This window comes from Mastigoproctus giganteus, chromosome 8 (genome assembly GCF_048544385.1).
Source record: "Mastigoproctus giganteus isolate SK-2022 chromosome 8, ASM4854438v1, whole genome shotgun sequence".
NCBI classification, from domain to species: Eukaryota; Metazoa; Arthropoda; class Arachnida; order Uropygi; family Thelyphonidae; genus Mastigoproctus; species Mastigoproctus giganteus.
The window spans coordinates 136,291,940-136,310,819 of NC_143582.1; the positions used below are offsets into that span (position 1 = coordinate 136,291,940).

Below are 18,880 nucleotides of genomic sequence, written 5' to 3' on the forward strand. Positions count from 1 at the left end.
ATATAGGATCAACCAGGGAGACCCCCCCTGGTTGATCCTATATACTCAATTAATTATGCCCATAGGACAGAGAACGACAGAGCCTTTACTTGAAAGGTAACAAATCAAGGTTAAAGGCAACGTCAGAGGTTAAAACGATTAGTTATAAAGTTTACAGAAATCACTATGCATATTTTTACATGAACACTTTTTTTCTTAAATGAATTCAACTGTATTCTTTATTTTGTAACCCCTGTATTGCAGAGTTTTATAAGCGGCAATCAAAGTTTGCTAATCTATTTAGGTTTAAAGTTACTTGAGTTTTGGAGACAGGCTGATGAAACCGAAATTTCAACAAAATTCCAGATTTTAATGTATTCTGATTGTCCTGTCATTTGTTTCACCATGAAGATAATTTGTTACTGTAAAATGGTATGCAAGATGGTGGGGGGGGGTAATTTTCTCAAGAAGCTTTGATCTGGATAGTTCAGAAGATGAGCATGTTTTGAGTTTCTGAAGCAAAGATATGTTTCAGATTAGAGGCACCTAATGCTCACTGGAAGTGATATTTGATTCCAGAAAATATATAAATGCAGTGGAGCTTGGATAATTTGAAGTTGAAGGGGTATCAGAATTACTTTGAATTATCCAATCCTTTCCCTCCATTTTATTAATCATGTCAATTAATCTTGGAAGAATACCTTTTGTCACAGTCCAACTACAAATAATCTTATTCAATATATATAAGAATTACTTTGAATTATCCAATCCTTTCCCTCCATTTTATTAATTATGTCAATTAATCTTGGAAGAATATCTTTTGTCACAGTCCAACTATAAATAATCTTATTCAATATATATAAATGTGCTTGAGCGAGCAAGGTATGCTAGACACTGCAATGAAAAGGTCATTTGGATCTGCTTTTCAACCAAAATGAAGCTCCCCTGCAAATAAAATTTGGAAACAATCAGGAAAATGAGTGGTAAATACCAGACTTGTCTTCTGCCTAGCATAAAAAGGAGAACTGAGCATTACTGATTCTGAACAAATTGCTGTCTTAGGAGAGACGTTTGCTGAAACAGCAAAACAAAGCTATACGTCATCCTTCCGATGATACAAAACTAATTTTCAGAAAGAGAAAAATTAAATTTTTCCATTGCTGCTAAGATCACCTTTAAAAGAAAATGTTTTGTCAGTCATGCACTTAAAAAAAAAAAGTTTCATCAATGTTAGAAACATTTCTTGGTTCATACTTCATCAGTTTATATGGGAGACTGATAATCCAATTGTTTACTGCCTCTTCACCCACTGAGGCACTAACCAGAAGCTCATCTAAATGTAATGTGTTCTTGTCTTTAAATCCTGCCAACTATCCTGAACCTGCTTTAAAATTACTCAATCCTAATTTTTTAGCAAAATCCTCTGCTTTTGCCCTTATCATAAGTCCATCTCAGTGGAATGTTTTTGTCATATGCCTGCTTAAACCACTTTAATACACACTCATCAACTTGAGAAAGATTGGCCCTTCTGAGTCGTTTCCCTTGTCCATCCTGTAAATTCCATGATACTATCTTCTCTCTTTTTAAGATAAGTGGACACAGTGTTTGGCAGAATTCCATATTCTTTAGTGATGTCATACTTCCTCTTTATTCCTTTTCCTACTTTTTTGGTTAATGTTAGTAGACCTGTATACATACCACATTTAGAGTGTAGAGATATGTACATTCAACTCTGGAGAATACTGTTATGACCATCATTAAAGCATAAAGGACATTAGCATTCATCATAACAATATTCTCCCAAGTTGACTTGCATATTCTAAAGAAAAATTCATAATTAAGCAAATAAGTATGGCGAAGCAAATTATGAATTTGCAAATTACTCAACAACATAAGCACCAAACTTTGAATTAAAGATAAATTTCTTACATTATATGGAATAGGAGGGTCAAGGGGCAGTAAAATAATAAAAATGACTGATATTTCGAATTTAGCTGTTTGAATTATCCAAGCTCCACTGTATTTAAATAATTTAAAATAATCTTCATATTTACAATCTTTACTAGATCCGACTTCATTAGCCACAAGTTTTTTTCATATTAGTTTACTAAGATATTCTTTGTGAGTTTGGAGTCTCCAAGAAACTTAAATTTCAGAATTGTACTTAAATGTCTTTCCTTGGCAGAAGAGAGAATCTTGGCACTTGTGAGAAGTTAATGTATTGTTTTAGCTGAATTCAGTTTCAGAAAATAAACTTTTACTGCCTCTTTGGCACATAAGTGGAGATTTCCAGCTAGCAGGTATAGGCCAAATGAAGAGGACATCATCAGCAAAGAAGAGAAATCCCAAGTTTTTATTTTAAAAGGCCCATCTTCCAACAGTTGAGGATGTTAAGAATCTAGGCATATGCTGTGCTCGTAGACCATTTTTCTCATTCCACAGTGGGTATGTTATTGGTCTTTGACCGAAGATTTGGGCTGATAAGTAGAGAAACATACATTTTTCTAATGAGTTGAGCCAGATTGTAGAGACTAAGATCAGTCAAATATGAAGACTGACAGTTGTTTTATTTTTTTTTTTTAGGCACTAGAATCACTCTACAATTCAGAGAAGGAGGAGGAACCCAGATTTCAGTAAACGTTCCATTGATCAAGAATTTGAGGATGTCAATGCAATAATAACTAGGTCATTCTGGTATAACTTGAAAATTGGTCTGCCTGAAGAGTAGATCAGTTAGTTGACTGATTAGTTATTTAAAATTATTAGAAGATAGAAGGGTGGTGGGATTATGCTTCTTATCAAAAGCAGCCTGATATAAAAAGTGTTTTTGCTGACTCAAAAGTTACTTCTGCCAGCACAGAATCTGTATGGTGTGAGTTAGTTGGAAGCAAAGATATAATGAGAGTATAGTAATCTCCAGACCAGAAGATTGTGAAGAGAGAGTTGAGTCTCTACATGCAGATGAAATAGGCAGGCAAGTGTGAATGTCCTATGGGGGGGGTCTGACAAGAAAAAGTAAAAGATTTGTGGTGGTAGGCTCCACCAGGGAAAGTTGAGAATGAAGCATAGGGCTAGTGGCCCTATGTTGGGTGGAAATTGCACTGAGGACAGTGGTTTCCTATGAATAATCCCATACCAGCCAGACCCAACTGTAGCCAGTGTCAGCATATCACATGCCATGCCACAAATGAGAGGGCATGACATCAGCAATGCGGAGAAAGGGGTTTCCCCATGTAGATCCCCCACAATTCTAGCAGGACCCCTGCTAGAATTGTGGGGGATCATGTTCGGGAAGGTCTAGTCCAGGTGTCATCATTGGTACTCCATTCAGTGAGTCTGTGTCGCATCCAGACTGAAGGCTGGTCCAGTAGTCCATGATAATGAATAGTGGAGAGGTCAAAACCAAGAGTCCAAGATAGGATGGTCATGTACAGTGGGGAGAATTTGGTCCCAGGAGTCAATGATGAGGAATTTGCCAAGGTATGTAAGGTTGTCCCATCCAAGTGGGGAGACCAGTCAACTGCTCAAAATGTGAGGGATTTCAAGTTGGTTCTGTATTCCAGATGGTTTGTTGGTCAAGTCTTGTGTAAGTTTAGTCCAAGGCATTAGCATCTAAGGCTCAGCAACAACTGGCAGCCACGGTTGTTTTGACCATTGATTTGGATATTATGGTGGTGGTAGTGCTTTCTGCCTGGTGAATAGGTCTATTGCAAATTGAGTGAGGGCTTGGTAAGTTTCTTCGTTCTGTGTAGGGTAAGGTGTTCTTTATTAGGATAGATTTCATTATTAGGATCCTTAAGTCCTCATAAATTTCACAGCTGTGGGCAAGGTGCTCCCACATCTGATCCCCTCCACAGTGGCAGCAGAGTGAGTCTAATTCCGACGTAATGTAGTTTTTTCTGGAAGGAGCCATGTCCAGTGAAGAAGTAGGTAGCATAGAGTCCCTGTGAAAACCAGACAAGTGTGGGGGGGGGTAAGAGACCCTGACATTCGGGAGGAATCTTTTCATCTTTTCGTGGCAGCGCCTTTAGTTGAGGTCTGCTATCTTTCTTGCCAGGTGTCTGTTAGGTGTTCATTAAGTCTCTTCTTTTCAGTGTTTCTATTATTTGCTGGGTCAGTGGTGAAACTGGCACAGGTAACTGCTCTTCCTTTGTCCAATTGGTAGAGCAACCCATGACGAACAATCTCCAGGTCCAGGGAAAGGGATTCAGTGAGGACCTGGAGCGCATGGGGACTGACAGTGTGACAGGCATGCAAGGACAGGAGGAGAAGAGTGCTGGATAGTTCCTAGAGACGTTCTGTTTACAACTGTATTGGCCTTCTTGTACCAGACTCTAGAGGCATAGGCGATAACTGGGATGAAAACTGCCTTATAGAAAAGAGAGAGCATTCTCTTCTTCTGGCCCCAATCCTTCTGGGCAACTCTTGAGACTTGTACTTCCTGATCTTAATCCTGAGTTGGTCTAGATGAGGGGTGAAGGAAAGGTTTTTATCTAAGATGAAACCTAGATATATAAGCTCTGTTTTTAGTTTGACTGTAACACCATTGACCTTGATTTGGTCTTCTTGGATCAAGGGTACCTTTTAGTAGGATCGAATTGGTTTTCTCCGGGGAGATCTTTAGGTTGTTATGCTCTGCCCAAGCTTGAAGGGTAGAGATGGCCTGGTTGGCAGTCACTTCCAGTTGGGCTCTGTTATTGGCAGAAAAGAGCATGACCAGGTCATACACATAGACCTGGGTCTGTACATTGTTGAGTTTGGTGTTCAAAAAATAGAAATTGTCCATCACCAGATTCCAGAAGAGAGCCCCAGGACAGACCCCTGAGGGTAACAGACATGACAACTCGCCTCAGCCATAATTACCTGGAGGTAGGTCGGGATGCATCTATATACAGGTTTTCTGGCACTCGTGGCTTCCAGAGCCTGCCCAGAACACTGGGCCACCAGAGGGGATTGAAGGCACCAGCAAAGTCGATGGAGATTAGTAGAAAGTATTTGAAGTTGCAGTTGGTAGCAGCTTCCATGATTGTTTCCAGTGCATCTACCATGGAGCGTCCTTTCCGGAAACTACTGGTTAGGCGAGGAGAGACCAGCGTCATTGTGTGTATGGGAGATCATCCATTCGAGAAGTTTGCTGAAGACTGGAAGCAGTGCAATGGGCCGGTAAGATTGTGGTAGATCATGTGGCTTGGTTGCATTCTTCAATATGTCTTGGTAAGCAAACCCTCAGCCATAATTATGAGAGTATCCTTGGATTTAGGGGAGGTCCCTATGAACTGGAGATGTGTATCCCCAATTCATAAATTAGGATCAAAATGCGATGTGAGTAATTTGACCTGTTAGCTTAATGTTTGTTTCAGAGAAAAATAATGGAATCACTAGTTAAAGAAGTGAGGCAAGACCATCTGGACAGGTTTACAATTATACTGCAATCACAGAATAGATTTGTTAAGAGCTAGTCTTGTCTAACCAATCTGATAGGTTACTATGATGCAGTGAGCAAGGAACTGAATACAAAAAAGAATTATGACATATACTTTGATTTTGGTTAAGTGGAAGAAGATGGAGAGTAGTTATCAATGGGCACTGCTCTTCATGAAGTTCCCCAGGGTTTGTTGTTGGGCCCATTGTTGTTTTCTATATTTATCAATGATATTGAAGGTATATCAGGCTTAATGTCCAAATCTGCAGACGATACAAAAGTTGGAAGGGTTGTTAATGACAGTGATGCCACTGCAACAGGAATCTAGAAAAGTTGGGCTGAGAGTTGATAACTGAAGTTTAACATTGACAAATGTGAAGTACTACGAGGTAACAGTAACGCCAGAGTAACGTACCAACTGCAGTACTACACTCAGAGTAGTGGAGAATGAAAAGGACTTGGGGATAATTGCAGTCTGATATGAAGTTTTCATATAAGTTTTCCAAGAGGTACAAACTAAAGATTATAATGATATATGCACCAACATCGAGTCACGGCAATGAAGAGGTTGAAGAAATGTACACCGAAATTGAGAGACATCTAGATGAACAGAAAGCTCACTACATCATCATTATGGGGGACTTCGATGCTAAGATTAGAAAGAGACAAAAGAACACAGAAAGGGAAATTATAGGAAATTTTGGAATTGGTGAAAATGAAAGAGGTTGAGACTTGTGGAATTTGTAGGATCTCCAGGAATGTCAGTAATGAACACTTTTTTTCAAGAATAGAGTGGACATGGAAAAGCCCAAACAGATTAACAACTAGTGAAATTAACTTCATACTCATTACAGAAGATATATTGTGAATGATGTTACCGTCCTGAACCAGGTAAATATTGGAAGTGATCACAGAATAGTAAGATGCACATTTGATATAGATGTAACAAAAAAAAAACTGACTCGAGTAAATAACACGGTCTTTGAGATAACAGAAGAGGAGAAAAGGCAGTATGTACTGAAACTTAAGAACAAGTTTGAGCTTCTGCAGACCTTTCAGGACCAAGATATCGATGAGGAATACAACTTTCTGAAAGTGATAAAGCCCGAGAAACCTATAGGTAAAAAGAAATCCAAAAAAGAAAAAATTAGTCAAGAAACGCTTGTCATGATGAACTGAAGACAACAAATGAAGAACTAGATAAACACCAGCAAGGACAAAATCGAGGATACCAAGTTATGCAAAGCCATTATAAAGAGACTCAGAGAGGACATAAAAAGATTTAACACAAGAAAAGTAGAACAAGCATTAAGGGAAAACTATTCTAGTGCATCTAGAACAATTATCTGCTTTGTGATATTGGATGATGTTCCCAAACCTTCGTCTATAGACTGTATGATTCTTCGCCTCATATCCGATCTATAAAAGGTCTTAAAGGTTTTTATTATTCCCTGGTCGAGAGGTTGAATCAGTGATATGGTATTTGAAGGTAGAAAAACTAATTCACTGTTTTTGAAAGTCAACTTTGGATAAGCTGGGCAGTTGTCCAAAACCAATGCAATTTTTTTGTTTTTCTTATCCAATTTCAAATCCCATTTACGAAGATAATCTTCAAATAAAGAAGCTGTCATCCAAGCATTGGTATTATTGGCATATTCAACAGGCAGCTGTTTTACTCCTTTGAAACATTTAGGTCATTTACTCTTGCCGATAACTAACGGCTTCGGCAGTCATGAGCAGTAATACAGAAAGACAAATGATACTGAATTTGAAGAATAGTGATGGTGTACTTATAAATAGCAAAAGGCACAATTCAAATAGCAGAACACTATTACAAAGTATTATATAAGGAGCAAGAGAATGATGCCAACAGTGGAGAAGATGGATTACAAATTTGCAACACATACAACATACCCGATATCCTTTCTGATGAGATAGAACATGCATCGAAGAAATTGAAGAATCAAAAAGCCCCAGGTAAGGATTAAGTTACCGTAGAGTTGCTAAAATTGGGGGTGGAAGAAACTGGCAAGACTCTTGAAAAAATACATTAGGAAAGGCCATGACCCCCCCCCCCTAAGGAGTGGAATAATGCAATCATAATTTTGCTGCATAAGAAAGGAGACAAATCAGAAATTGGAATTTATAGACCAATTAGCTTGTTGTCCCACATCTACAAGTTGTACACAAGGGCTGTTACTAACAGATTGAAAAAGAATACTTGATGAGAATCAACCAAAAGAGCAAGCTGGCTTTAGGACAGGATTCTCAGCTATGGATCACCTTCACTTAATATCACAGCTAATGGAGAAAGTGGAGTAGTGATAGATGAGTTGAAAAAGCAAGACCAAACCAAAGACTGAACTTACTGGACAAGTATACAAATTTAAAAAAATATTGGCTTTTGGACTTCTCTCAGCTTTTGGTTCGACAAATTTCTGTGAGGAATATTTTCGAACATGAACTATATTAAAAATAAATCAAGAAACTGTCTGAACAATGTGAGTCTCTCAGCATGTTTAAAGATGAAAATTACAGCATACTCACCTGATGTTGAGAGACTCAAGAAGTTCAGCAGCAAAAGTCACAAATTCGTATCTAATTGAATTTTTGTTACTTTTTTTCAGTATTTAATAAATAATATTTCAAAATATATATATTTTTTAATAAAACACCTTCCCACCATTTCTTTAACCCCCCCTCCTTACAGCTTGATTGAGGTGTGGCTCTTTGGATTCTCTTTTTTTTAAATTAGATTAAAAATGGCTCTTCACTCAAAAAAAGGTTGCTGACCCCTGCCATACAGCATAAAGCAATGTTTCAGGCACTGGAAAGACAAGGCATAGACACCCTATACATTATGATTTTTAAGAAAATATATCAGAATGCTCATCCTTTATTAGACTAGACAAATACAGTAGCAAATATAAAATTGAGAAAGTTGTTCTACAAGGAGACGCAATATCTCCGAAGTTGTTTACTGCCTGCTGTGAAGCTTTCAGAAGATTGGACTGATCGCAGAACGGAGTCTGTTAGACTGGAGTTCAAGCCTGTCACCACCAAATACGGAGGATGCGGAAAGGTCAGGGAATGACCACCGCATATCCCCGGAGCAATATGACCTTAGTTGCTAATGCTCCTAAAAACCAAATAACAAAACAAACAAAACAACGGAGTCGGTGTGAGTAGAGAGTATCTAAACGATTTGCAGATGACATTGTGATCATAAGCTATGATCCCGAAGAATTAGAGGAAAACCTTAATTAGTTATGCAGAGTTAGTAAGGATTTTGGACTAACAATGAATATGGCTAAAACAAAAGTAATGATGAACAAACATGCTACAGAAAGGAATATAATCGTTAAAGCAGTAGAAATTGAAAAGATTGATTTATATACACTTTTACTTCATATACTTATATACAGTAAGCACCGGTTATAGTGATCACATTTGCAAATTGAATTTTGATTCTAATAAACAGAGTAAAAATCTGAATATTCTTCAGATGTTTGCGTTCCGAACAAAATAAAAATAAATTTATACTTACGTACATAGCTTAATATTAATTAAACATAACACTTTGTAATGTGATTATAATTTAAAATAGTCACTTATTTTAGATTTTAGATTGCATTAAATTATCTCTACAAAATCTGTTTATAGATTTTTCAATATTGGATAATTCACGATCACTTGCACCAGTTTCTTCCAGCGCTCTCCTTAGGACAGCTATAGCTTCACGAGTTTGCCATTTTGTAACTGAAATTTGTTCGGGTTCATTGTCATTTTCTTCCTCCTTGGCGAAATTATCAGTAACAGACTGGGCAATTTCTTCATCTGTTAAAGCTGTAGTAACTTGTAGATCACCATCTATGTCCACCCAATCATTAAACTCCTGTTCACCCATGTCTTCAGGCTTTTCAACGTGATCATTATCATGACAGTTGCCCATCATGAATAACACTACCCAACACGATTTTTACGTCCAGCAAATCAATGGTTGTTTCTGGTCAAGTTTTATGTATAGAATTTAAAATCAATCATAAAAATTTCCTATCACGTCTCAGTTTTAAGATATAGATAGATAACTGGATTCTGTACAAAGATATCATTACTGTTTGAAATACAATTTTTAAACTGATTAACTTTTGGTTGGTTTTGTTTATTGGGCTAAAAGTTAAGCAAGTACATCATTACTGTTCTTGCAATATAGTATATTTTGATTTTGATGGATTTTTCCAGACAAGTCAGTATTTTTATTAATTTTATTACACCATTCAACTGTTCAATATATAGTGTATGATAAACTACGCTACAAGAATTCACCTTCTGTTCAAATTTACTAATTGTTTTTAGGTTAATGCATTGTTAAAATGGAGAAGACAAAGCACAAAACTTGCATCAATCATCCAGACAACTTCTGCTATGTTTGTGGACACTTAACCCCAAAAACTTAGAGGAAGAAAATATACAATGTCACAAAAGTTGTATATTCATTGTACTTCGGCTGTAAGATTGGTGACCAAGAAAAAAATTGGGCTCCACATATCTGTTGTATTACTTGTACAACGAACTTAGGGCTGCTGTTATATGGCAAGCTGAGAGCATTACCTTTTGCCATCCCTATGGTGTGGCACGAGCCCAAGAATCATTTCGATGACTGCTATTTCTGCATGACAAAAATAAAAGGTATTTCCAAAAAGAGCAAGCGCTGCATCAAATATCCAAATATCCCATCAGCAATTGGGCGCCTCCGTAGCCAGGAGCAGTAGTGCGTAGCACACGCTTCTTGATTAGACCAGGGTTCGAGCCCGTGACCACCAAATACGGAGGATGCGGAAAGGTCCGAGAATGACCGCATATCCCCGGAGCAATATGGCCTTAGTTGCTAATGCGCCTAAAAAAAAAAAAACCAAACCAAAAACCATCAGCAATTAGGCCAGTGCCACATACATGGTAAAGAACTGCCAGTACCTGTGCCACCGAAATCTTGGGCTATTAGAAGTACTGATGAAGGTACAGAAGAAATTGTTTTACCAGATGTCACAGAACCATGTACTTCACATGATTTTGACTACAAGCCAGATAAAGAAAAGGCTCACACTGCATTGAACAAGAAGAATTAAGCGACTTGATCAGAGACTTGGGCTTACCCAAAGAGAAGGCTGAATAACTCAGATCCAGACTACAACAGTGGAACTTACTCACCAAAGTTACAAACATTACAATATACCGTAAGCGAAATGAAGAGTTTTCAAGATATTTTGCAATGGAAAACAACATGTATGTCTGGAAAGACTTGTTGGTCTTATGCACGAACTGAACATTTGATCACAATACCTCTGAATGGCATTTGTTCATTGATGCGTCAAAACTAAGTGTGAAAGCAGTATTGCTTCATAATGGAAATACGTTACCATCAATTCCTCTTATTCGTGCTGTTGGCCTGAAAGAAACTACGATTGTATGTCCCAGATTCATTGCTGCTATACGTTACAATGACTATGGTTGGAATATTTGTCATGATCTCAAAGTAATTGGACTGCTTGTTGGGTTGCAAGGTGGTTTCGCTAAATACTATTGTTTCCTGTGTTTGTGGGATAGTTGTGCAACAGCCAAACACTATGTTGTACAACACTGGGACAAGAGAGATGAATATATTCCCAGCAAAAGCAGTGTAAAGTATCTTCCATTGGTTGATCCACAAAAGGTTTTTCTTCTCCCTTTACACATCAAGCGTGAACTGATTAAGAATTTCACTAAGGCACTGGATAAAGAAAGCAGAGGATTCGCATATTTACTGAAAATGTTTCCAAAGTTATCTCATACAAAGCTGAAGGAGGCGTCTCCGTAGCCAGGTGGGAAGGAATAGCAGTGCGTAACACACACTTCTTGATTAGACCGGGGTTCGAGCCCGTCACCACCAAATACAGAGGATGCGGAAAGGTCAGGGAATGACCACCGCATATCCCGGAGCAATATGGCCTTAGTTGCTAATGCTCCTAAAAACCAAACAACAAACAAACAAACAAAGCTGAAGGAAGGAATTTTCATAGGTCTTCAAATAAGAAAGCTACTAAAAGATGAAGAATTTCAAAGAAACCTGAACGATGTTAAACTGGCTGCATGGAGATCTTTCAAGACTGTGGTACACGGATTCCTCGGAAAGAGAAAAGAAGCAAATGAGCAACTGGTGACAAACTGAGAACTTTACTTTGAGAGAAGAGGAAGAACTTTGTGAGCTGCAAGTCTGATCGTATACTCAAGATGAAATTTACTGATCTGCCCCTAGAGAAGTTCTGGATTTCTTTGAAAGAAAAGTATCCTGCCATTCATAAGATAGCAATAAACATTTTGCTGCAGTTTTCAACTTCTTAGATGTGTGAGTAAGCTTTTTCTTGTTTAACAAGCATCAAGTGCAAGGGCAGAAATCAACTCATTTCAGTTGAAGATGAAATCCGTGTGTGCTTATCTGAAGTTCAATGCTGAATTGAGTATTTATGCAGCAAAAAACAAGCACAGAGTTCCCATTAAAGAGGTAAATTTCATTCTTTATTTTTAATTTCAAAAATAACTTCTGCATATATAGGCCTTTTATAACTTTATGCATATAAAAGAGATCTAGGAACGAACCCATGCGTATAATAATTTTGTGACTGCTAGGCCTATATTTGAGCCTGATCATGTCACTCAGAGAGAAAATGTTTTTTTCAAAGTCGTATAAAATTGTGTCTTAGGCTATATTTTTATTTGTGTTGCTTTGACTTGTGGTTTTAGTAGCTTTACTATTCGACATTGTCAATAAATTTTCATGTTGTAAATAACATTAATTAAAATCAATTTACAACTTTTATTTAAATTAAATCTATCTTTACAAAAATTAAATCCCATTTTGTCTTAAGCCAATTTAACAGAAATTTATCATGTTTGCCTAATGAGTTTTTAAAATTTATGAAAAGGAAAGAAAGAGATTAATTTCAAGAAAGGTAAGCCAAGCTTAACTACTTTTTTTTTTTTTTTTTTTTTGGAACATTAGCTGAAAGGTCAGTTTTAGTTTTAAATGGGAAAAAAAACTACTCTTGTACATACCATGCCTCATTAGCATCTTGTATAGTAGAAATTTGTGATAAGGCTTTTAGGTCCTACTGGTATAAAGTAAAAAAAATCAAGTAGGAAATTTAAAAAAAAAAAAAAAAAAAAAAAAGGAACAACTGAAGTTTCCTCTACCTCCACTACTGAATTACATTAGAGGTGATATCCTTTGTGGGGAGGAGGAACCACAAAAAGAATAGGCTAATAAGTTGAGATAATAACATCTGCAGAAAAATATCATTCTCTACTCAAAAGAGCAATGACAATTATTATTATATCTGCAACTTACTGATAAACACTAACGTACCATGAGCTGTAGATATTGTATTTTTTTTTTTTTTATAACAAGATACACAACAGGTAACCATTAAAAGTGTATCTGAGAGCAGAACAATGAACACAATAATAAAAGATTCAACAGGAAGATAACATTGATATAGATTCATATGTACAAAAGAGGTATGCATTAAGTTAAGTACTGGTAAAACAAATAATAAATTAATTAATTGGAGAATAGGAAAATAAAAATTAAAAAATATAAAAAAAGTAATAAACTACATAAACAAATGAGAGCTAGTCATTTTGCAGTTCAAGAGAAGAGGCATAGTTGTGGATTGAGTTCATCAGTGATTGGGAGTTGTCAAAAAAGTCAATGAGACTTTTAATGAGAGACATATAATAATTTTTATGCAGGGGGTTACCTGAGACATGAAAATTATTTCAAGGGTTCCTCAAGGGTAAAAAGATTGAGAAAGGCTGCTATAGGGCATTGCCACACTTAATAAACATGGTTTAAAAAAATTTCCCATATATGTGTAAAGAGCCGCTTTTTAAAGTTTTCATTGATGTAGAATCTTTATCAGGGTTTTATAACAGTTATTATTGAAATAATGCACTTGTGTGATTAAGCACACTTCCATTTCCAATAATTTTAGAAGTGCATGGGCCACACATAAATTTTTACCCTTGGCTTGAGTTAATTTTATAATACACTATCCATTGGAGCATGTACAATTTTCCCACTGTTACCAGTATGCAAATCTGGTCTCCAAGTATTTTAATTTTAATATTTTTGATGCATTTTATACAGTTTTATGCAGCATTGCAAAGGATTCTTGTGCTGTGATAAACACAAAGCAGTATTGCCATTTTGTTTTCAAGAACATAATTTCTGCAGTCAGAGATCAGCTACTATATCCTGAACAGTGAAATTATTATTATTATTAGCCATATGGTGCAAGGAAGCCTGTGACTTATGCTGCACCAGCAAAGAAATTTTTCTGAGTTACTCTGAGAGAGGTAGAAGGGAATCACCAAGAAAGAGAAAAATGATGGTATCCAGCTCAGGACCCTGGGGTGGCAAGCTCATACTCACCAGATGTGAGCATAAAATTTTCAACACAACAATGGTCTCCATCAATTTAAAAAACATATTGGTATACATAAAACTGAGCATGCAATGACATGATCATATTTTGTTATTAACTATTTTTCTCTCTCTCTCTCTCTCTCTCTCTCTCTCTCTCTCTCTCTCTCTCTCGTTAGTGGTGCTTTGTAAATTTTAATGTACCGAGTGGTTAAAAAATAAGCTTCCCTTTTCAGGAGACCCTAGTGTCAAAACAGTTCAAGGGTTCCTCAAGGGTAAAATGATTGAGGACCTACTGTGAAAATCAGTGTGTGTGTCATTTAGGGTATGGGGAAGTGATTGATCAGGTCTCAGGCTGCCTGGATCAGTTGCAAGAAGCCACATAAATGCTGCCTCATTCACCAGATCTAACCTCCACTTGATTTCTTTCCTAGGTTCTCATCAAATATACAGTATATAAACTTCCTTTACCATCAGTAAACTGAAGGACAGATTACTATTGCTTCTGTTCGAATAATTCCTGATGTGCTCCATAAAGTATAAGAGTGAAGTAAATTTTTTATTGAAATATCTGCTGCATCACTCTGGTGCTCATAAAGAGCATCTGTAAACTTGATATTTCTCTTTGTTGAGATTTATGAGTGTTTGAAGTTGTAAAGCTATATAAGTGACAATATTAGGCAACTTAGTTATAAAATGCTATCCTATACTAGACAATGTAATGGATTGCACATAAGTTGTGTGACTGCTTTTCAAATTTTCTCATTTTTATTTCCTTAGAAAATACTTGTTTGAATCAGCATCTGATGATCCAGACTACAATCCTTTGCCAGAAGATAGACCTGGAGGCTTTAATTGGGGCGAACAAAATAGACAGGATCAGCCTCAGTGACTTTTTCTTTTTTTCCTAACAAGACAGAAATATAAATTTTTTATATACCAGGTTTATATGTAACTTTCAGTCATTAAAAAGTGATGGAATCTTTGTCAGAGCAACATAACTTTCATATGTAGTCATAAAATGTGCAAAAAAAATTCTGTGGCACAGATTTTAATGTAAGTATTTAATATAAATAATAGGAAAGAGGTATTATCGCTTGTAAGTGTTATCATTTTATAGAATAATCTGGTAAAATAGTGCTAGTCTTAAATTTCATAATTTGGATATTTCCAATGCATGGCTGTAAATTTTTTAAAGCGAGTCATCTTCTTCCAATTTGATGCCTTCTCCATCTTACCATTGTATTAGAGTTGGTATCAGAGTTTTTCATCTTGCAAAAATCTATTTTTTTCTATCTTCTTCTTTTAAAATATTAGGACTATGTTAAAATAATTTTTTAAAATCTACTGGGAATTTTATTTTTTCTAATTTCGTTTTGTAACTCATGTTGTGAATAGTCTAGAAATGTGTCCCAGCAGGCGGTCTTTATTGTCAATCACAGTTACAAAATACCAATGAGAGACAGGTGCAGAGACAGGATGTGTTAAATATCAAAACAGTTGACTCATAAAACTTAAAACCTTAATTTATTTTAATTCATACAATTAAAAAATATATATAAAAAAAACCATTAGTGCAAGTTTACACATACCAACAAGGGTTATTTGTATGTTGATACTATCCAGTGGAGTGTTAAAACTTCAAATATTTAATCCACTCCTAACTGTATGATTTGATGAATACATTTGGTAAATTGTGGACTTTGTTTGGCAGGCACCAACTTTCTGTTATGAACTCCTAAGACCAAAATGTGTTTCCTTACCGTAGCCAAGTCTGCCAGCTGCAAACAGAATTCATAGATAGTAAGTTGCCCAGCTGGGTTATTAGAACTGTTAAATGCAATATTGTTTAGCCTTAACTGATATTTGAAAAGCCAGTTCATCATTGGGAACAGCTGTGGTCCAGTGCTTATTGTGTATGGACACAAGTAAGGAGATTGTGGGTTTAAGCCTGTATGCTGCCATGAAAAATGCATGGACGATTGTGAACTGTGGCACAAGAAACTAGGCTGCCCATAGTAATTAATTCAGTATGTTTGCAGCCACAATAAATATGTAAACTCTTCTGGCTTCAGTCATGTTCAGAATAAACAGAAATTTATTTATCCAGTAATGCTGTTCTTAGGCCAAATTTTTAAACTATTTCACAAAAAAATACACACAAAGGAGCATGAAACATAAGTTATCCCAAGTGATTCATAGATTTTAATAATTCTTCATAGCAATGCTGATTGTCAGGTAATTTTCAACCAGTTGAAAATAAAAACCAAATTCAGATCTCTTTCTAGTGCAGTTTTAGAAATGCTCTTGACAGCTGTCTGTTCTGAACAGCAGTGTTATTGTTAAATGATACATTTCTGAGGATGTGCAAATGCTGCTACAATATCCATTTTTTTTTTTTTTTTTTTTTTTTGAAGTAATCATTGTCAGTTGATGTCTGAAGAACAATCCAAACAGAAATCAACAAAGAGAAAAATTATAGGTAAGATACAATCCTATAGCTATATTTTAATATAAAATGTGTATTTTTTCAACGAAAGGTAATTTTTATACGTTGTGAACTTTATGAAAACTTCCTGTTTTCTGGGACGAACTGCTTTTTTTTGCACAAAAAAGGCCCTTTTTTTTACTCCTGCCTAATTGTCAACTTTTCAAAAGTTGGCAGCTACAATAACTATTACTTTCTGATGTGAAGGCTGCCAGTTTCTGGATGCCACACTTGACTTACTAAAGTGGGTTATGAACACTGTAAAACAACTGTATATGCCCTCAGCGACTATTGCAGGACTTTTATAGTTAAGTATCTGTTTTGACTATAGCTTTTTAAGCTTTAATTTAAAAAACTTATATGAGAGATCTCTCCTAACCCTATGTAAAGCCTTGAATGGTTTAAGCATGCTCAATGCTGATGGGATTCTTCCTCTAGCTCAGAAAAATCACCTGAGAGGGCATAAATTGAAATTGAGGAAAGACAGATGTAGGATAGACGTGCGGAAATTTGCTTTAGCCAGCAGGTGGTTGGTTGGTGGAACAGACTTCCATCCCTTGTGGTGGAGGTTGATAGCCTAAATAAGTTTAAGGCTCAGCTGGACAGGTATTTTGAACGAACAGAGGGGTGAAGTGGAAGTGGTTTTTTTTTTTTTTTTTTTTGGCTGATGCTGCATAAGCTTGCTTTCTTGCATCAAATGCCTCTACTAATGCTAATGCTAATAGGCCAGTCTAATTGTTAATGTCTGCCAAATATTTGGATAAATTACTCATGCTCCTATTATGATAATGGAACTACACTTAAATGTTTAATGGCTTGTACACTATGAATAAAAAATGTTAACAAAGCTATACATTATATACCCATGTTTGGACTTTAGCAGTACATGAAAATTAAGCTGTTTATAGTTACATTTTAATGTTTAGGATATGGAATACCGTATTTCCCCATGTATAAGACTCACCTTAATTTTGGGTCCCGAAATTTGAAAAAAAAAATGTATTACATAAAGTTATTGAACTCAAGTTTTATTCATCATAAAATTCATACAACTCATCACTGTCAAAACTCCCATCCATTAGCTTGTCCTCATCTGTGTCTGATGACGAATCACTGTCTTCATATATTGCCTCGTCCTCAGTTCCATCTATGGCATTTGAAATGCCAGAATTCTTAAATAGCTTGACAACGATCTCAATCTTGATATTATCCCGGGATCTTTTCAGCCAGGTACAAACTTCTCCTATAGTTGGTTTCTTCACTCTTCCTGCTGGTGTCAAATTGTTCCTAGAAGATTTCATCCATTGGTTCCATTCGTCTCTCATGGCAGCTTTGAAGGGTTTGTTAATGCTGACATCAAGCAGTTGGAGCTGGGATGTCAAGCCTCCAGGTATGACGGGAAGTTTTGTTTTTTGCTCTGCAGCAATCTTCTTTGCATTTTTTGTTATATGTGCCTTGAACTGATCAAGCACCAATAGGGCAGGTTTGTGTAAGAGCCCACCTGGTCTCCTGCTCCAAACTTTCTCAAACCAGATCTTCATCCCATCCTGATCCATCCAACCCTTGTCATGAACGTGGATAATCACTCCTCGAGGAATGTCTTCTTTTGGCATTGTTTTCCGTTTGAAAATCAGCATAGGAGGCAGCTTGGTTCCGTCAGCACAACAAGCTAGAACAACTGTATAATGGCTCTTTTCATGTCCACTTGTCTTCACAGTTACAGTTTTCACCCCCTTCTTATCAACAGTTCTGTTACTTGGGACATCAAATTGAAGGGGGACTTCGTCCATATTTGCAATCTGTCCCAACTCCAAACTGATGTGCCTTCCGACATTGAATGACAAAATGATGAAATTCAAGGACCTTCTGCTCATAGCTTTCAGTCATCTTTTGGGCAAGTCTGGTGCGTGTACGTATGCTTAATCCATTCCGTTTCATGAACCTGAAGCACCAATTGTGTTCTCCTTTGAAAGCAGTAACTTCTTTTTCATCAGCAATTCTTCTTGCCTCATGCTGAACCATCTTTGTGGACACAGGAATTCCAATTGCCTTTTCTCCTCAATCCATATCTTCAATTCCCTCTCTAAATCAGGCCATTTTGCTGACATGCCTCTAATGGCCTCCTTCTGCTGTGGCGTTTTCAATAGGGTTTCTTCTTCCCGTAGCCAGTCTTGGATTGTTTTCTCAGTTGGAGGAGGACCAAACTTATGTTCAGCAGCACGATTTCCATTCACTTTTGCAAACTGGATCACTTTTAACTTGAATTCAGCACTGTACGAAAATCTTTTCTGAGCCATTTCTGGGCAGAATGTGGCAAAACAAGTGCGAAACAATGTGTGCAAAGACAATAAGCGCAAAAAATGCAAGTAAAAAAAAAAAATCTACGACCATTGTATAAGATGCACCCAGTTTTTAGACCCCAAATTTTTTGAAAAAAGGTGCATCTTATACATGGGGAAATACAGTATATAAGGTAATAGCATTGGTTGATAATTTGATAATTAATATGAAATTCTTTATAGTAAATGTTAAC

At 36.5% G+C, this 18,880-nt stretch overlaps 1 protein-coding gene across 2 annotated transcripts in view; it reads left to right on the forward strand.

Moving 5' to 3' along the window:
• Der-2 (Derlin 2) overlaps positions 1–14,844 on the forward strand; it is a 112,659-nt gene extending 97,815 nt beyond the window's left edge. For both annotated transcript variants that reach the window (XM_090379749.1, XM_090379748.1), the window contains one exon: positions 14,640–14,844. In XM_090379749.1, the coding sequence (XP_090235875.1) occupies positions 14,640–14,751 (112 nt within the window). In that variant the 3' untranslated portion in view covers positions 14,752–14,844. The remainder of the gene's footprint in view (positions 1–14,639) is intronic.
• Positions 14,845–18,880: the final 4,036 nt, after the last annotated feature.